This window comes from Mustela nivalis (genome assembly GCF_964662115.1).
Source record: "Mustela nivalis genome assembly, chromosome: 15".
NCBI classification, from domain to species: Eukaryota; Metazoa; Chordata; class Mammalia; order Carnivora; family Mustelidae; genus Mustela; species Mustela nivalis.
This window is the reverse complement of record NC_139034.1, coordinates 21,051,225-21,070,093: the sequence shown is the minus strand read 5'-3', so window position 1 is coordinate 21,070,093 and position 18,869 is coordinate 21,051,225. Positions and strand designations below refer to the sequence as shown.

At 35.4% G+C, this 18,869-nt stretch overlaps 1 protein-coding gene across 7 annotated transcripts in view; it reads left to right on the top strand.

Moving 5' to 3' along the window:
* CCDC169 (coiled-coil domain containing 169) overlaps positions 1-18,161 on the top strand; it is a 56,500-nt gene extending 38,339 nt beyond the window's left edge. For 3 of the 7 annotated variants that reach the window (XM_082700473.1, XM_082700471.1, XM_082700472.1), the window contains 2 exons: positions 424-500; positions 9,861-13,058. In XM_082700473.1, coding sequence (XP_082556599.1) covers positions 424-481 — 58 coding nt within the window. In that variant the 3' untranslated portion in view covers positions 482-500; positions 9,861-13,058. Of the gene's footprint in view, positions 1-423; positions 501-9,860; positions 13,059-15,180 lie in introns of those variants that run through there. The other 4 variants (XR_014303144.1, XR_014303143.1, XR_014303145.1 and 1 more) reach the window with 4 other exon arrangements.
* Positions 18,162-18,869: the final 708 nt, after the last annotated feature.

The following is an 18,869-nucleotide window of genomic DNA, read 5'->3' as shown; positions in this document are numbered from 1 at the left end:
TGTGGGGTTGAGATGAAGGAGTTTACATAATCTTTAGAAACCTTTTAATACTGGAGAAAGCCAAGGGTGCCTGGGTGGCTCAGTGGGTTGAGCCTTGGCTTTCAGCTCAGGTCATGATCTCAGGGTCCTGGGATTGAGCCCCGCATCAGGCTCTCTGCTTGGCGGGGAGCCTGCTTCCCCCTCTCTCTCTGCCTGCCTCTCTGCCTACTTGTGATCTCTCTCTCTCGCTCTGTCAAATAAATAAATAAAATCTTAAAAAAAAATACTGGAGAAAGCCAGAATTTCCCATTATTCTTTAGCTTCTCTTATACATACCACTTAAGGGCCTGGTTATAAAAGAGTTAGTTGAGAATGGACTGTTCCTCTTATCTCCAAAATCAGTCATGAAATAAGAGAACAAATTCTCAAATGTTTGTATTTCAGGTCTCTGACTCATACCAAGTTTTTAAAAGGAAACAGATGGATCAACTGCCTAGAATGAAAGAGAATCTAGTGAAAATGTAAGTCTAACTATATCTTTCCTTTCTAATTAATTATATTTGCATGTGAATGATACTGACAAAACAGGTGTCCATTATATTTTAGAAGTTGAACTTCTAGATTTTATAGCAATGATATAAAATAACAAACAGATGGTAAAAGAACCTAAAGAAATTTGTGCTCCCTACTCACTACTTATATACATTTTTGTAGATCCCAAGAATATGTTTTGTCTTCCAACATGATAAGCTCTTATTTTCTAGGCTAAAACAATACCCTACCCAAGAGGAGCCTAAATCTATACCAGGAACAACATAAATACAATTAAACTACCAGCCTTAACTTCTTTACTGAAAAAATACTGACAATGAAATTAGTGTAAGAAAACAGTGCAGTTTAAACTGTGTTTTCCAATGCAAACAAAAATAATTTAGGATAAAGAAGAGAGGAATGTTTTATGAGTTTAGGAGGTTATGTCTACACATAATTTTTCCTGTTCTGTACTAAGTATAGAATAATTTGTCAGGCAATTCTTGTCTTATATAACCTTTCTATATAGGGGAATATATTCATATATAACTTAACAATACCAAAAATGTAAACCAGGATAAAAATTAGCAATCAATCAGAATTCTTTTGAAATACAGGCATTCAAGATATATGCAATATAGCAAGTGTTTTTGGTAGAGATTCGTGGGAAAGGAATATTTTGTCCAATATGTGGCTAGGTGGATAAAAGTGTATTCTTCCTTGAGTAGTCATAAATATTATAAGTTATAACTTATTATCCTATACATTTATAGCCATAGAAATATAATGTAGTTAAAGCATTAAATTCTGGAAAATGACTTCCCTATGAAAAATATTATACTTCTGTGCTGGGGAGCCTCAAGACCAGTCCCGTATTCAGTGATTTGCTAGAACAACTCACAAGACTCAGCATATATTTGTGCATACAGCTAAAATGTATTACAGCCAAAGGATACAAAGAAAACTCATCAGAGGATAAAGGTATATGGGGAAGTTTGGAGGAAACTAGGTACAAGCTTCTAGAAGTCCTGTAGTGTGGTCACAGAGGACACACTTCATTCCTCCAGCCGTAGGTCAGGGAACATGTGTGACAACACATGAAATTTTATCTTCTGAGGAAATTCATTAGATACTTAGTGCCCATATTTTTTCCTGGGTCCAGTTGTGTAGGTACCCTCTGCTTACTTAGCACATAACAAATTCCAGACTTCCAGAAGGAAAACTTGTTCACAGAAACCACATTTTAAGAGATATGTATTCATAATATATATTATTCTTATATAAAAACAAATATTCATATATTTATGAATAGTAACATGAATATATTTTATATATATATGAATAATAACAACAATAAAAATAAATCACAGCTCACACAACGTCATGGATAATTATTACAGTTTTGAGAAAGAGAGGCCAGAAATAAAAGAATACATATAGTATGATTCTATTTATATGATGTTCAAAGACAGGCACAACTAAACTGTGGTGTCAGAAGACAGGACAGTGGTTACCGATGGGAAGGAGAAGGGGAATGATAATTGGGAGGAGCACAAGGTCTTCCAGTGTGATGGCAATGTTCTGTCTGTTGACCTCGGTGGTGGTTATATGAGTATTTGCATTATTATAATTCATGGCACTTACATATCTATTTTGTTCACTCTTCTATTATGTGTTATACTTAAAGTGGTGTTTTAGAAATCAATTTTTAGTAGCTTTTAAGGTTTCCCTTTGTTGATATTCCTACATATGCTAATGTTAAATACTGACTTTTGGAGTTTTCCTAATGCTCAGAATAAACGAGAGCATTAGAAAATACCCGTAACAGGGTACCTGGGTGGCTCAGTTGGTTGAGTGTCCGACTCTTGATTTTAGCTCAGATCTTGATCTCAGGTGCATGAGATCAAGCCTTGCATTGGACTATGCACTGGGCACAGAGCCTGCTTAAAATTCTCTCTCCCCCTCTCTCTGCCCTTACCCCCACCCCACCCATGCACACCCTCTTCATTCTCTTTTTCCTTCTCTTGAAAGAAAGATGGAAGGTGGGAAGGAAGAAAGGAAGGAAGGAAGGGAGGAAGGAAGGAAAGAAAAAAAGAAAATGCCAATTTGACTGTGATATACTATTAAAAAAATCTTTCAAAGAGGGATACTGAATATTATCTATTACATAGAGTACTATGGATTTTGCTTCTCCCTCTGTCTCTTCTCCTCCCCCAACTCATGCATGCTCTCTCTCTCTCAAATAAAAAAATAAAATATTAAAAAAAAAAAAAAAGGACAAAAATCAAGAGGTGCCTGGCTGGCTCACTGGTGAAGCGTGCAACACTTGATCTTAGGGTTATGAGTTCAAACCCCACATTGGGTGTAGAGTTTACTTAAAAACTTTTTTAAAAAAGAAAAAATAATAATAATTTAAAAAGAAAAAAGCATAAATATTCAATAAAATAGAAAAATAGAAAAAGTTCATCTACTAGAATGACTATAGAATACCTCTGGTCAAAATACAAGTGTAAATATTTGTGTAGGTAATGCAGTCTGATATTTTTAAAAATAGTGAGTGTGGTAAAAGTAAGGTGTAAATGAAAATTTACACTGTGTTTAGAGCAGACAGATGAATCAATTATTGCCTCTGTCAGGCCTTATTTAATGTGGCTTTATGTAAGTAACCAAATTTAGTTTACTCACCTATAAAATGGGGATGACAAAATCCAAATTAAATGGTTAATATGAGGGGTGCCTGGGTGGTGCAGTGGATTAAACCTCTGCCTTCGGCTCAGATCATGATCTCAGGGTCCTGGGATTGAGCCCCACGTCGGGCTCTCTGCTCAGCAGGAAGCCTGCTTCCCCACCTCTCTCTCTGCCTGCCTCTCTGCCTACTTGTGATCTCACTCTCTCTATCAAATAAATAAAAAAAAATTTTTTTTAAATGGTTGATATGAGGATTAGAGATCATTGAAAAATCCCTAGTTCAGTAAATATCAGTTATTATTATTCCTCTATAATGTATAATATTTTGTTGAGTATAAAGAATTAATAAAGTAACAAAGAATTTATTTGTGGGAAAAGTTAAAACATATGACAATAATTTGAAACTGCAAGTGACAAAGCTACAACACTCTGTTAAGCTAGCATAATCTTGCAAGGGTCTTAGCTACTATCATGTATGCAAAAACTATATCCATGAATGGAATGGAATGGAATGGAACGGAATGGAAATGGTTCCATTTCCAGGAATGGAAAATTGTTTCCAAATGTTGTTGACCGTGACTGATCGCATATTGTGACTCAGGATACCCATATATATTTTCATATATAACTGAAAAATATTATGAAACAGTACTTAGCCTTATTATGTGTGATGCATGCTGGTATTTTCTATTTTGTCCTATTTTTTTGTACTGCTGTTATAATTCACTAAATCAATCTACTATTGGAGTTGCATTCTGCAGTTCGAAAAACACTGTTCTAAAAGAGGTCTAGGAAATTAAACATTTTTAGAGTTATGTACCTCACTTTGATGATTAGTGGCATAATCATGTCAGTTAGATCTTATAGAACTGATTGATATTAAGGAAACTATTTAAAATACCCTTAACATAATATAAAGGCATTTAGTATAGTAAACAATAAATATCTAGAATGAGCTTTTAATTGAATATGATATAATTGAATGCTTGTGGTTAATTCTGTATTACACCAGAAGATGAAATTATTCTAAAACATTGTTATTTGATTAAGGAAACTCTTTGCACAGGAAATGGTTTGTTCCCAAAATACATTTAAAAATATTTATATTGAGGGGCGCCTGGGTGGCTCAGTGGGTTAAGCCGCTGCCTTCGGCTCAGGTCATGATCTCAGGGTGCTGGGATCGAGTCCCGCATCAGGCACTCTGCTCAGCAGGGAGCCTGCTTCCTCCTCTCTCTCTGCCTGCCTCTCTGCCTACTTGTGATCTCTCTCTGTCAAATAAATAAATAAAATCTTTAAAATATATATATATATATTTATATTGAATTATAATTGACATAACCCAAAATTTACCCTTTTTTTCTTTCAAGATTTTATTTAAATTCAGATGAGTTCACATATAGTGTGCTCTTAGTTTCAGGGGTAGAATTTAGTGATTCATCAGTTCCGTATAATATCCAGTGCTCATTATATCAAGTGCCCTCCTTAATGCCTATCACCCATTTACCCTATCCTCCTACACACCTCCCCTCCAGCAACCTTCATTTTGTTCTCTGCAGTTAAGAGTCTCTTATGGTTTGCCTTCCTGTCTGTCTTTATTTTAGTTTTCCTTCCCTTCCCCTATGTTTATCTGTTTCATTTCCTAAATTCACCATATGAGTGAAATCATATGGTATATTTCTTTCTCAGACTGACTTATTTGGCTTAGTATACTATTCTCTAGTTCCATCCATGTCATTGCAAATGGTAAGATTTAATTCTTTTTAATGGCTAAGTAATACTCTCTTGTGTATATACATATACCACATCTTCTTTACCCATTGATAAGTTGATGAACATTTGGGCTCTTTCCATGCTTTGGCTATTGTGGCTAGTGCTGCTATAAATATTGAAGAGCTTTTAGTTCTTTGAATCACTATTTTTGTATCCTTTAGATAAATACCTAATAGTACAATTGCTGTGTTGAAGGGTAGTTGTATTTTTAACTTTTTAAGGAACCTCCATACGGCTTTCTAGAGTGGCTGCACCTGTTTGCATTTCCTCCACAATCCAAAAGGTTTCCCTTTTAGCTGTACTCTCACTGATGTCTGTTGTTTCCTGAGTTGATAATTTTAGCCATTCTGACTAGTGTGAGGTGGTATCTCATGTTTTTGGTTTGTATTTCCCTAATGATCAGTGATGTTGAGCATTTTTTTTTATGTCTGTTAGCCATTTGTATGTCTTCTTTGGAGAAATGTCTATTCCTGTCTTACACCCATTTCTTAACTGTATGATTTGTTTTTTAGGTGTTGAGTTTGATAAGTTCTTTATAGATTTTGGATACTAGCTCTTTATCCAATCTGTCATTTTTAAGTGTCTTCTTCCATTCTTCTTCTTTTAGTATTGTGGATTGTTTCCTTTGCTGTGCAGAAGATTTTTATCTTTTTTTTTAAGATTTTACTTATTTATTTAACAGAGAGAGATCACAAGTAGGCAGAGAGGCAGGCAGAGAGAGAGAAAGGAGGAACAGGCTCCCTGCTGAGCAGAGAGCCCAATGCAGGGCTCGATCCCAGGACCCTGGGATCATGACCTGAGCCAAAGGCAGAGGCTTAACCCACTGAACCACCCAGGCGCCCAGAAGCTTTTTATCTTGATGAAGTCCTAATAATTCATTTTTGTTTTTGTTTCCCTTGTCTGTGGAGATACATCTGGCAGAAGCTACTATGGCTGAGATTGCTGTCTGTGTTCTCCTCTAGGATTTTGATGGATTCCTGTCTCATGTTTAGGTCTTTCATTCCATTTTTAATTTATTTTTGTTTATGGTGTAATAAAGTGGTCCAGTTTTATTCTTCTACATGCTCTTATTTACCCTTTTAAAGTGAAACTCGTGCTTTTTGGTATATACACAATGTTGCACGGCTATTACCACTATGTGCTTAAAAGGACATTTTCATCTCCCCCCAAAACTCTTTTACCCATTAGCATCACTCTCCATTCCTCCCTCACCCCAGCCTCTGGCACTCACTAATCTACTTTCTGTCTCTATAGATTTATTTCTTCTTGTTATTTCATATAAATGGAAGCAAACAGTATGTGTTCTTATGTTCAAAGTCTTATGACTTTGTCACTTAGCATAATTTTTCAATGTTCATTCATGTAGGAGCATATATCAGTACTTTATTACTTTTTGTGGCTGAATAATATTTCAGTTCTTAGATCTGTCACATTTTGTTTGTCCATTAATCAGTTGATGGACATTTGGGTTGTTTCTACCTTTTGACTATTCTGAATAATGCTGCTATGAACATTCTTACATGAGGTTTTGTGTATATATGTTTTGAATTCTGTTGGATATATGCCTTAGAATGGAATTGCTGAGTCAATTGATAGCTGTTTTATCTTTTTAAGGAACTGCCAAACTATTTTCCAGAGCAACTGCACCATTTTATATTCCCACTAGCAATGTATGAAGGTTCCAATTTCTCCACATATTTATCAACATTTCTTATTGTCTTTTTTTTTTAAGCCATTCCAGTACTTGTGAATTGTAGTTTTGATTTGTACTCTTATTATAGTTTTGATTTGTATTTCCCCGAAGACTAATGATGTTAAGCATCTTTTTGTGTCCTTCCTTGCCAATTGTATATCTTTTTTGGAGAAATGCGTATTTAAGTCTTTTGCCCATTTTTTAAAAGATTTTATTTATTTAATTATTTGAGAGAAAGAGCATATGAAAGAGTACAAGCAGGGGGAGTGGCAGAGGGAGAGGGAAAAGCAGGCTCCCTGCTAAGCAGGGAACCCAGCGCAGGGCTTGATCCTGACCTGAGATAAAGGCACACACTTAGCCTACTGAGCCATCTACTTGCCCCCATTTGCTCATTTTTAAATTGGGTTGTTGTCTTCTTGTGTTATAAAAGTACTTTATATATTCTGGTTACTAGACCTTATCAGATACATGTTTTGCAAATATTTTCTTACATTCTTTGTTGTTATTTTTTCTTTGTTGATGATGTCCTTTGAAGCACAAAAGTTTTGATTTGGGTGGAAGCCAATTGACCTTGGCTTCCTAGGATTTTTTTTCCCTTGGTTACTTGTGTTTTAGATATCATATCTAAGAGATTTTTGCCTAATCCAAGAGCACAAAGATTTATACATATGTTTTCTTCTTAGAGTTTTATAGTTTAAGTTCTTTTTGATTCATTTTTGAGTCAATTTTTATATATAGTGTGAGACTGGCATCCAGTTTCAGTCTTTTGCACATGTCTATCCCATGGTCCTGCACCATTTATTTTATTTTTATTGAAAAAAAACTTTTTATTGTGTTGTTTTTGTCACCATAAAATACATCATTAGTTTTTGATGCAGTGTTCCAAGATTCATTGCTCCATGCAATACGTGTCCTTCTAATACCCACCACCAGGCTCACTCATCCCCCCACTCCCTCCCCTCCCTCCCCTCAGTTTGTTTCTCGGAGTCCACAGTCTCTCATGGTGCAGCTCTCCCTCCTATTTCCCCCAACTGACTTTTCCTCTCCCCCTAATGTCCTCCCTGTTACTCCTTATGCTCCACAAGTAAGTGAAACCGTATGATAATTGACTTTCTCTGCTTGACTTATTTTACTCCGCATAATCTCCTCCAGTCCCGTCCATGTTGATGCAAAAGTTGGGTATTCATCATTTCTGGTGGCTGAGTAATATTCCATTGTACATACTGACCACATCTTCTTTATCCATTTGTATATTGAAGGACATCTTGGCTCTTTCCACAATTTGGCAATTGTGGACATTGCTGCTATAAGCATTGGGGTACATAGGGCCCTTCTTTTCACTACCTCTGTTTTAAAGACTATTCTTCCCTATTTGATTGTCATGCACCCTTTTAAAAAATCAACCATAGACATATGAGTTCATTTCTAGACTCTAAGTTCTAATCCATTGATCTATAAATCCTACATGCTGTCTTCATGACTCAGTTTTCGGTAAGTTTTGAGATAAATGATTGTAATTCCTCCAATTTAATTCTTTTTCAAGATTGTTTTGGTGGGCACCTGGGTGGCTTGGTCGTTGAGCATCTGCCTTCAGCTCAGTTCATGATCCCAGGGTCCTGGGATTGAGCCCCGCATCGGGCTTCCTGCCTGGTGGGAAGCCTGCTTCTCCCTCTCCTACTTCTCTGCTGTGTTCTCTCTCTCTCGCTGTGTCTCTCTGTGTCAAATAAATAAATAAGATCTTAAAAAAAAAAAAAAAAAAGTTGTTTTGGTTGTCCAGAGTCCCTTTAATTTCCATATGAATATTTGGGTCAGTTTTTCAATTTTTTCATAGGAATACCACAAAGCTGGGGAAAGGGGTCTAGGGCAAGTTAAAATGCTACAAAGTTCAATGTTTTTGCTGAGTTTCAGCTCTGTGTGTGTGTTGTATGTGGTACGTACTGTGTTTAATGAATTCTCTAGAATTGCTTCAAGTCCTTGGTTAATTTCCAGAGCTCTGAAAAAGTTGCTTCTCACCATTTTTGCCAATTTTCCCATTGCTTTTATAGAGGAACGAATTTTCTAAAGTCATTCTGTCATTTTTCCTGACATCACTCACTGAGTAAAACATTTTTTTTTTAAGATTTTATTTATTTATTTGACAGAGAAAGATCACAAGCAGGCGAGAAGCAGGCAGAGAGAGAGGAGGAAGCAGGCTCCCTGCTGAGCAGAGAGCCCGATGTGGGGCTTGATCCCAGGACTCTGGGATCATGACCTGAGCCGAAGGCAGAGGCTTTAACCCACTGAGCCACCCAGGCGCCCCTGAGTAAAACATTTTTGAAAAGCACCTTGCAGGGAATTGAAGCTGACTCTACTCTTAAGTAAGAGGGTGGGAAAGTTGGCTTTATAAAGACATGTAAATCAATAAAGGAAAGATGGCCCCATGGAAATCCAAGAACAGGAATTCCAATATAACTGGGCCCACAGGAATCTTTAAAAGTCTGAGCAGAACTTCATAGTTCTTCACTTTAGTTGTCTGCCATACAGAAAAGTAGTTAAAGGTATAGACATTGAACTCAGCCTTTCTGGATTCAAATTCTTGATCCGCTTACAAACTATATAACCTTGTTTTCTCACCTATCTAACAGGGCTAATAATCAAACATACATCATAGGGATTTTGTGAGGTTGATATGAATCAATTAATAATTAGAATTTAGAATAGTTCCTGATATAACTTATGTGCTTTAAAACTGTTGCTGTTATTATTTCAACTAGTTCAGTCTTCTACTTCACTTTTCTTCTCATTATCAACTGCCATCTTCACTCTCTATATCTTTTTAATATCACAGACCTTGCTATGTCTTAGTTTCAATTTTATTATAATTTTAGGTAACATACCTTTGGGTTACTCATGAATCTTATTTCTTTATTCTCCCTGCCCTACTTAATGGCTTCTATTTTCTTAGCTTTAATTCATATTTCCAGAGGCAATATCAGAATGGCCCCTCTTATCCCTCTTTGGTCAGAGCTTTCTACATTAGGACACCTCATGGACTCCTTCCTGGCTTTTGGATTATCTGCCCTTGAGTTGGTTTTCTCTCTATCTGTAATGAGATATTATGGTATAACATATGGCTGTTTACATTGGTACTATAAGCATATGTTTTTGTGATACACAATGATGACTTTAAAATAATGATTAACACTTGTTTTTATTTCAGGGGAAGATATAAACCAGTTAACCAAAGACAATGAATGCCAAGAGAGGACCAGTAAAAAAGATTACAAGATCAAACCAGCTTCCAAAACTCTATCTGTAATTCTAGAACTGGGCGGATTTCTATTTCTTTCCTCTTTTCATATGTAATATTCAACTTGTGAAGTGAATGTTTAACTCATTTTTCAGGGAATGAAATAGATAAGAAAGAACTATCAAACTTCTTTTTAGCTCCTTTTCCAGAAGTTTATTCCTTTGCCTTATGAAAGTAATTTTCTAAGTGATCTTAAAATATCTAATAGCATTGCTTATGATTTTAAAAATATCCTAGAAAGCCTGAAGGTTGGCATTATTATACTTACTTTTAATAATATATCCATAATCTGTGCTGATAGTAACATTGCTGTATTAGATTTGGTTTCTAGTTGACTAGAAATGTGAATAATGTGAATTCATGAAAACATTTTGCTGTTATAGGCCATATCATGTTCAGATCTTTTAAACTTATGGTTTAAACAAAACTATAGATCAGATGGAGTTTAAACTTTGATTTGAACTATGATGGTGTTATGGAAATAGCCTTCAATCAGTAATCAGCTTGGTTATAATTCCCAACCTGCCATGAACTTAGGAGATCTTGGACAGGTTCCACTTTCTCATCTTTATGTCCCACATCTGTAAAATGATGGCGGCAAATGATACAACCTCTAAGGTCTGTATTTTGCTAGAAAACCAGTATTTATTCAACTACAAGGTCCTATTACTTAGCACATAGTGATTTAAATCATTTTATGATGTTTCTTACTTCATAGTGATGGCATAATTCTTTAGACCATACATTGCAAGCCTTCACAATACTTAAGTCTCAATGTGGAGATAGACTGAGGAGAGGAGAGAGGTTTGTTTAAGGGATTAATGCAGTTTATTGTATTTTTCTATATATGTTTAGGTTGTTTTATAACTTTTACCTAGGTTTGGAACATACCTATGATTTATTTGCCCAACTTAATAAGTAAAATTATTGGGACTTTATATTTCTAGAAATAACTCACAGCTACCTTAGTTTCCCACTAATGGTATTCTCACCTTATATCTGGAACTAAAACTTCTATTCAATATCAACAGTAATGAATACTAAATACATTTCTATAATAACTTTTATACATATTCACTTTCTTTAAGGAAGCATTCACAAATTTCATTTTCATGTAGACAATTCCTTTATGTGACTTTATAAAGTAATACAGAAAATACAAAGTAACTTTCTATAAATTATTCCAAACAGGAACTGTTTGGAAATATCTCCCCTGCTTTTTTGGGGGGGTGGGTGGAGAGTTAGTGAGAGAAGGGTGAGAGAGAAGCAGATCCCTAACTGAGCAGAGAACCTGATGTGGGGCTTGATTCTGGGACTCCAGGATCATGACCTGAGCCGAAGGTAGAGTCTTAACCAGCTGAGCCACACAGGCACCCCATCTCCCCTGTCCTTAAGCTAACTGCAGAGATCAGATACTATAACCCATATTATTAAACAAATAATAGATTTTTAAATCTTATACAATCTCTTTTAGCATTAGTAGCAAACTGATGACTTAAATTTTCATAATTATCATCTCAGAGTCAACACTAAAAAATAAATTTATTTCTATCATACAGAGCAAGCCATTGTGGGGATTGGATTTGGAATATTTAAATTTATCACCATCACTAGGACAGAATATTAGATGAAGTTCTTTTTATGGGGAATCTGTCATGTTTAAGCATTAGCTCTGCAGGAGCTACTCTGGGATACTTTCCAATGGCAGAAAAGGCCTGTCTTAACAGAGGGATGGGGTAGCATAAAGAACTGGTAGGGGGACTGTCTATTAGCTTGCCACCTCTAAGCTTCTGAGATTGAGTAAGTCACTTTTACTTTTCATTGCCTCACTTTCATCATTTGTAGAATTAGGAATAAATTTCTATGGAGATCAAGGATACTTACTGCATATTTATTTGTTTACTTTTTTATACCCTATTTCTAAAAAGGATTATGTTAGCTTTTACTAAATGTAGAGGTATAAAAACAATGATCATAAAAAAATGATCATAACGGATAACAGTTAATGTTTTGTGAGAATTCCCAACTAAAAAAAGCTCTAGCTTTTAAGATTTCTAGCAATAAGCACAAAGAATGAATGAATTATACAGCTCTCTCTCTCTCTTTTTTTTTTTTTTTGTAGAAGGAAAATACAAGAGAAGTTTTGCCTAGTTCTGAGGTTTAAAGATAATGTATCATGTGAAGTGTTATAAGAAAATGCAATTATTTATTGAAATAACTAGTGCAAAAATGATAGCTTGGGATTTTAACTTTAAGACTGAAATATGTATTAATATCAGTGTTTTTTTAAAAGAGTTTAGAATTCATAAAGCAAAATATCATTAAACACTTAATATAATTCAAAATTTTGATGTCTAATATATTATAAAATATCAGTGTCATTTATAAAAACAAATGTTGCTATAAAAACTGCAGATGATGGTGAGTAAAAGCAAGGATGTGGAGAAATTGGAGCCCTTATATACTGCTCATGGGAACATAAACTGACACAGCCACTTTGAAACAAATTTACCATATGGCCCAGCAATTCCACTCCCAGGTATATACCCTAGATGAAACCTATGTCTGTCTACGTACTAGGTAGGTCTACGTAATGAAAATTTAAGTCTACGTAAAAATGTGTTTACAAGTGTTTATAGCACCATTATTCATGATAACTAAAAAGTAGAAACAATCCAAATGTCCCATCAACTGATAAATAGATAAGCAAAATGTGGTATATCCAAACAATGGGGTATTACTCAGCAATAAGAAAGAATGAAGTACTGACATACGCTACAACTTGGATGGACCTTGAAAATATTATTCTAAATGAAAGAAGCCAGTCACAAGAGATCATATATTGTATAATTGCATTCATATGAAAAGTGCAGAATAGGCAAATCCATACAGACAAAAGTAGGTTAATAGTATTTGCCAAAGGCTGGGAGGCTGGGGGAAGGGTGAGTGATGGGAAATGACCGTTAATGTGTACAAGGTTTCTTTTTGGGGTGTGATGAAAATGTTTTAAAATTAATTGTGATGGTTGCACAACTGTAGAATACTAAAAAACATTGAGCACTTTAAATGAGTTAGTACCTCAATAAAGCTGTTATTAAAGAAAACAAATACTAAATATGCTAATATTTTAATAAATTAGCAGATAAATTTTAATGAAATGTTATTTGATCTTCCTCTGAAGATGTGATCTTAAAAATTAAGATGCATCATCATTTGGTGCTATTGTTGGGTGAAGAGCATAATTTTCAGCATGATTTTCCAACTAAAAAACTTTCAGATACTACACTAGTCAGAAAAATAGTGAGGATTAAGGGCTACTTCCCAATATTTCCTTGATATCTTTTGAATAATTTCATTTCTTGCTTGATAATCTTGTGGAGATATTTATAAAACACCTTTTGATTTTTTATTCAGATTAGATTTTTTTTAATTTATGAAGTGCTATGTAGTTTTATGTCAGAGAAATTATTTCTGGTTTCATCATCTTCATTTGTTTTATCATGTGCAGCTAGACATTCCAAAGCAGAGTTATCTATTTCAATTTTAGTACCATGATATTTGTACTCTACTGGACAAGAAATTCTTTATTTTGGACTAAAAACTATCCTTTTAACAATCTTATCAATAACACTCTTTGGTTTCTTTTCTGTTATGTCCACAATAAGTAAGGACATGTCTGGACTTAAAATAGTCCACATATTATGTATCTTTTTTTCATAAATTAAGTAGTTATATAAATAATTTTGATCTTTTTAAAATACCATAATAACAGAATTATGACAACAATGATGCTAGGGGTTTGGTATTTAAAAAGCATAGTGGGATGCCTGGGTGGCTCATTTGGTTGAGCAGCAGACTCTTGATGTCAGTTCAGGTCATGATTTCAGGGTCCTGAGATCTGGCCCTATCTCAGGCTCCACACCCAGCACAAAGTCTGCTTATGTCTCTCCCTCCCCGTCTGTCCCTCCATGTTCTCTCTCAAATAAATAAATGAATAAAGTATTTTTTAAATAAATAGATAACAAAAGCACGGAGTATACCAGAATACTAAAACTCTTGTTAAAATCACTAAACATAATTGAAGTACGAAAAAGTATTTTTAAAATAATAAAATACTACTTAAATGGAAGATCATTTCATGATAGTTGGGCACCATTTTAAAAACAAGTAGGATAATTTGATCTATGAATTAGAAAAATTTTGAATTTACAAAACATCCTTTTAATTTTATCAAAGGACTTTCATAGATATTATCTGTTACAGGAAAAAAGTCTTATTATCTGAAGAACCACCCAACAGTGAGTTTATCATTATTGGAAGTGTTCAAGACTAGGAGGCCCTTTGTCGGGGATATCATAGAAAAAATTCCTGCAGTGGGTGGAAGTTGGACTCAATGACTGCAAATATCCCTTCTGTGATTCCCTGCTTACTTATCAGATAAGGAAACTAGACAAAAAAATCACTTCCTAAAATATGATTGTGTCATATAGGCTGTACATATGGACTTTCAAAAACATTGCTTTACCAGTAGCCACAACTAACAAAATCAGCTATAATATTATTAATGGCCATTTGTTAAAAGTAGTCCAAAAGCAGTTACAGTTTTTCATCTGTAATAAGCAGTGGTTTTCCAAAAAGATAATTTTCAATGCTAATACATCTGAAGCTAAAAAATTCTAGTATACTGCTGGTGGGGGTATAAATTAAAATAATTCTTTTGGAAAACAATTTGATTATATTCTCAAATAGCCTTAATGTTCATACATTGACTCAATAATAGTATTTCTAATAATCTGTTCTAATGAAAAATCATACATATAGAAAACAGGAGGACAATCATTTTATCAGCATTTAAAATACCAAAAAATGGAGACTTCCTTAACATACAATTATATGCATAAGTGGATTCATCCACTTGTGATTCATCCACATGGTTGATTATTATGTAGCCATCAGCACTTTCTATATTATATTGAAATTATTTCACCTCATATATTTCTTGCACTTAAAGCACTTCAGTGTCCTTTATCTCCAGCACTTAAATGAACAATTTTATTCATCATTTGTCACCAGTTAGCTTAGTACTTAGTATATGATGGGTACTTAATATACTGTTTAACTTAAATGAATGTTTGCAAAACAGTTTATAATATCATGGGATGTCTTAATACTAAAATGTTAACACAATGATACAAAATCATTGATTTTAACTATTTAAACATATCTGTAGGAGAGGCTTACAGAAAAGGGACTTTAGTCTACTGATGCCAAAAGATGTGTTTCTATTCTACAAATTTACTGTCCACAACTCTACAGAAGAATGTGAGTTGGGCTCCAAATGGTGATCTAGCAAAAGGGGTAAAGGTGGAATGGAGACTTGTGGAGTAGAAGGGGAAGTAGAAAAGCTTGCTTGCTATCAGGTTTTTACTTCATTGAATGGAGATAGAAATAATCGATTTCAAATGTACCCTTATGGGTGTGTGGCACAGGGGCGGGGGGGGGGGCGGGTAAAAGCCTTTTTACTGCAACAATTCTGATACGGTAATGTAATAAAAACAAGCAATAGAAATTACAGAACATCATAAGGTATTTAGAAAATGTATATTGACTTGCAAGTTAAAGTCTTGAAAGTGGCTGACAGCATTAGAGTAATGTTAAAAGAATTGAGACAAAGAATAAGTAAATAGTGGGAAGAGGTCAATGAAATAACCACTCTAGCATTTAGGAGCTTTCAAGGAGAATATTTTATCTCTATCCTTTCCTTCTCCTTGTCATTGCTACAACTTAGTTAAGCCTTTATTATAGCCAGATAGCTAGACAAAGGTGGTAAAAATTTCATACTAGGATGTTGAGAGTCAGTTAGTAATGCTTACTGCTGACAGACATGAAGAATCCTTTGATCTTCCTAACTAGAGTTGACCTCTTTAATAACTGAACTCCTATGTTTAACTTCCTTGCTTATGCCCCTTTTATGGCTCTAACCACCTGCTATCCTAAATAATGGGTTTATTTTGTTGTATGTTTTGGATGTCTTTTCTGTTACAAAAGAGTTTGCTTCTAGTGCAGGTTTTGAGTCAGGGAAGGGCAGGATGTGGGTAGGGCCATGTCTTATTCATCTTTGTATCTCCATCAGAACTAAGCCCAGGGGCATGCATATTTTTGATGCTCAGTATATATTTGGAATGAAAAGGTGGATCTGGAATAAGGTAATTGTTCTATAAGGACTCTTCCACATAAGGAATTAAAAAGACTTGTAGTGTATGAAATATAAGAATGACAGTAAAATATCAACTAACAACCCAAGGATTGAGGTTGAACCCTAGTTTGAGAGTAACACTTACAATGATAACCTGCCGAGAGGTAAAGTTAAATGGGAAATATGGGGGCATTGCACTAAAAGAATTTTTTTAAAAGATTTTATTTATTTTATTTATTTATTTGACACAGAACAAGCAGGGGGAGCAGGAGAGGGAGAAGCAAGGGAGCCCGCAGCAGGGACTCAATTCCAGGATCCTGAGATCATGACCTGAGTCGAAGACAGTCACTCAACTGAATCACCTGGGTGCCCTATAACATTTTTTTTTTTAATGTTATCACCTAAATAAATGTTTTCACCTTAACCGCTGAATCTTACACTGCATAAAATGATTAGACAGAGCTTTGTCTTGTCTTTCTTGGTGGGGAGCTAAGTGTATTCTGGGAAGAAAGGAACAAAAGGATATTTGGTGATCAAATTGATAGACTGTGGTGAAAACTGCCATATGCTTACGAGACTTACCTTTTTTCTAGTGGGACAGAACAAGGCCACATTTTCCGTGTGGGAAACACACTGTCTACCAGTGCGTGGTGCATACATGACTTTATTTTTAGTGATCTATTTGTGAAAAACACTATAGGGTAGTGAGTAATGTATATGCTGCCATGTTTAGAAATAACATCTGTGAAGCTTTGTGTGCAGCTAGGTGTGGCCTTGTGATTGACTTTAAGCCAGTATAATCTAAACAATACATGATACATGTCGTTTCTGTGACTGGCCCGTAAAAACCTCCCAGGTGATCGTTCTTCATTGTGCTTCTTGAGAATTTTGTTTGATGAGTGGACGTCTAGGGTTGAGAAGTAAATGCCAAGTCTCCAGGGGATGGTAGAACCACAGATGGAAGACACTAGTAGGCCTGAATTATTGCATGTAGCCCACCTTTGGGGATCCACAGCTTTTAGAGTTCATTTTCTGTTGGAACAAACATAAGTATCCTGACATGGCTTCACAGTTCAAATAGTCAAAAGCTTTTAGTCAAAGTTTATGGTTTCTTGAATAATATAATTCCATCAAAATATTAGCAACTGAATGTATAAGAATTATTTGTTTCTTTGGCCTATACCTCTTTCTACCTAATGGCAGCTACCTTCAGCTAATAGGTCAGGGTGTAAATTTAACACCCATAATCTGATCTTTGCCACAAGGCTGCTTTAGTGGCCTCCCATTGCTCAAAACCCTTCTCTGTCTTACGTCTTGCTTTTTGGGGTCTAAAGGCATTGGCCTTTCCAACCCTTGAATGCCCTTTGATGCCCCAGATTTCTAGACTCTCCCTCAGACCCTATTTCTTTTTATTTCTCCTTGCAAACTAGCTAGTCATATCCTAAGTTCATCTTCTCTTCTGCCCTGTCAAAGGCAGTCAGTAACATGCCTCACAAATCGTTAGTGGTAGGTTGTCGGGAACATCTTTTCCTTGACCTACAGGTTTGGCAAGCACTCAGTCTGCTCTGTGTAACAGGGAAGTTCAGGCTTCTATTACACATTGCCCGATCTCCCACAACAGATCTGCTAAGTTAATGCCTCCCCACTTGCTTTATTTTAGTATTTTGTTAATGCAGCACCTAAATCCAAGTTATTCTGCATTATGACTATAAGAAACAATTCCAGACTTCAGAGGCATAACAAAAAGGTTTATTTCTCTCTCAGAGCATAATCCATTTAGGTTTTAGTAGCTAAAGAAAATTAAATTTAAAAAATCAGTAAGTAAGTAATCTTTATGTCTTGGGGGAGAGAAAAGAGAAAGGGAATGGGAGAAACACATAAAAGATTTCAAAATTACTGGTAGTATCTGCTAGGTGGGGTCATATGTATTTACATTTATATACTTTATATTGACATCTGTAATATGTTTACTCTTGGATATGTACAAAATTTTCCACAATAAAAAATAAAAATTACTCCTGACTTTTGAATCATTCATATACATCTAAGTATTCACAAGGAAAGTGTGAACTACATTTTTTTCTCCTTCATTTTATCCCCTACCTTCACATACAAGAAACTTCTCTCCTTTAAGACTGTCTGACTTCTTTGTGTTACAGAAATTCCTCCTGACTTCAAGTTGGCAGTCATTGTGACCAAAGAAAAACTAGTTATTTTGTAACTACATGATCTGCTAGGTAGTAGAGCCCTAATCAATAATCCCAGTGGGGGCTGCTTCTAACGGCTCTGCTGTGTTGTTGCCCTGGGAGGATGCCCTCCCACTTAATCAGTGGCCAGCCTCTCTCTGAACCTTGTGTGACAGAGTCCCCCAACCAGCATTAGAGTGTTACTTTGGTATAGCTCCACAATTCCTAGCAAAGACTTGTGGTTAAAATGAGGACTTCGCCTCATTTTAATTTAGTTAAACTAACTCCTATTTTTTGAAAACAAATTGGTGTGGGGACGCCTGGTGGCTCAGTCAGTTAAGGGTCTGCCTTCAGCTCAGGTCATGATCCCAGTGTCCTGGGATCAAGACCCACATTGGGCTCCTTGCTCGGTAGGGAACCTGCTTCTCCCTCTGCCTGCTGCTTCCCCTGTTTGTGTGCTCTCTCTTTCTCTCTGACAAATAAAATCGAAAAAAAAAATTGATGTGTTGGATGATGAGAAAACTGTCACCTCTTATT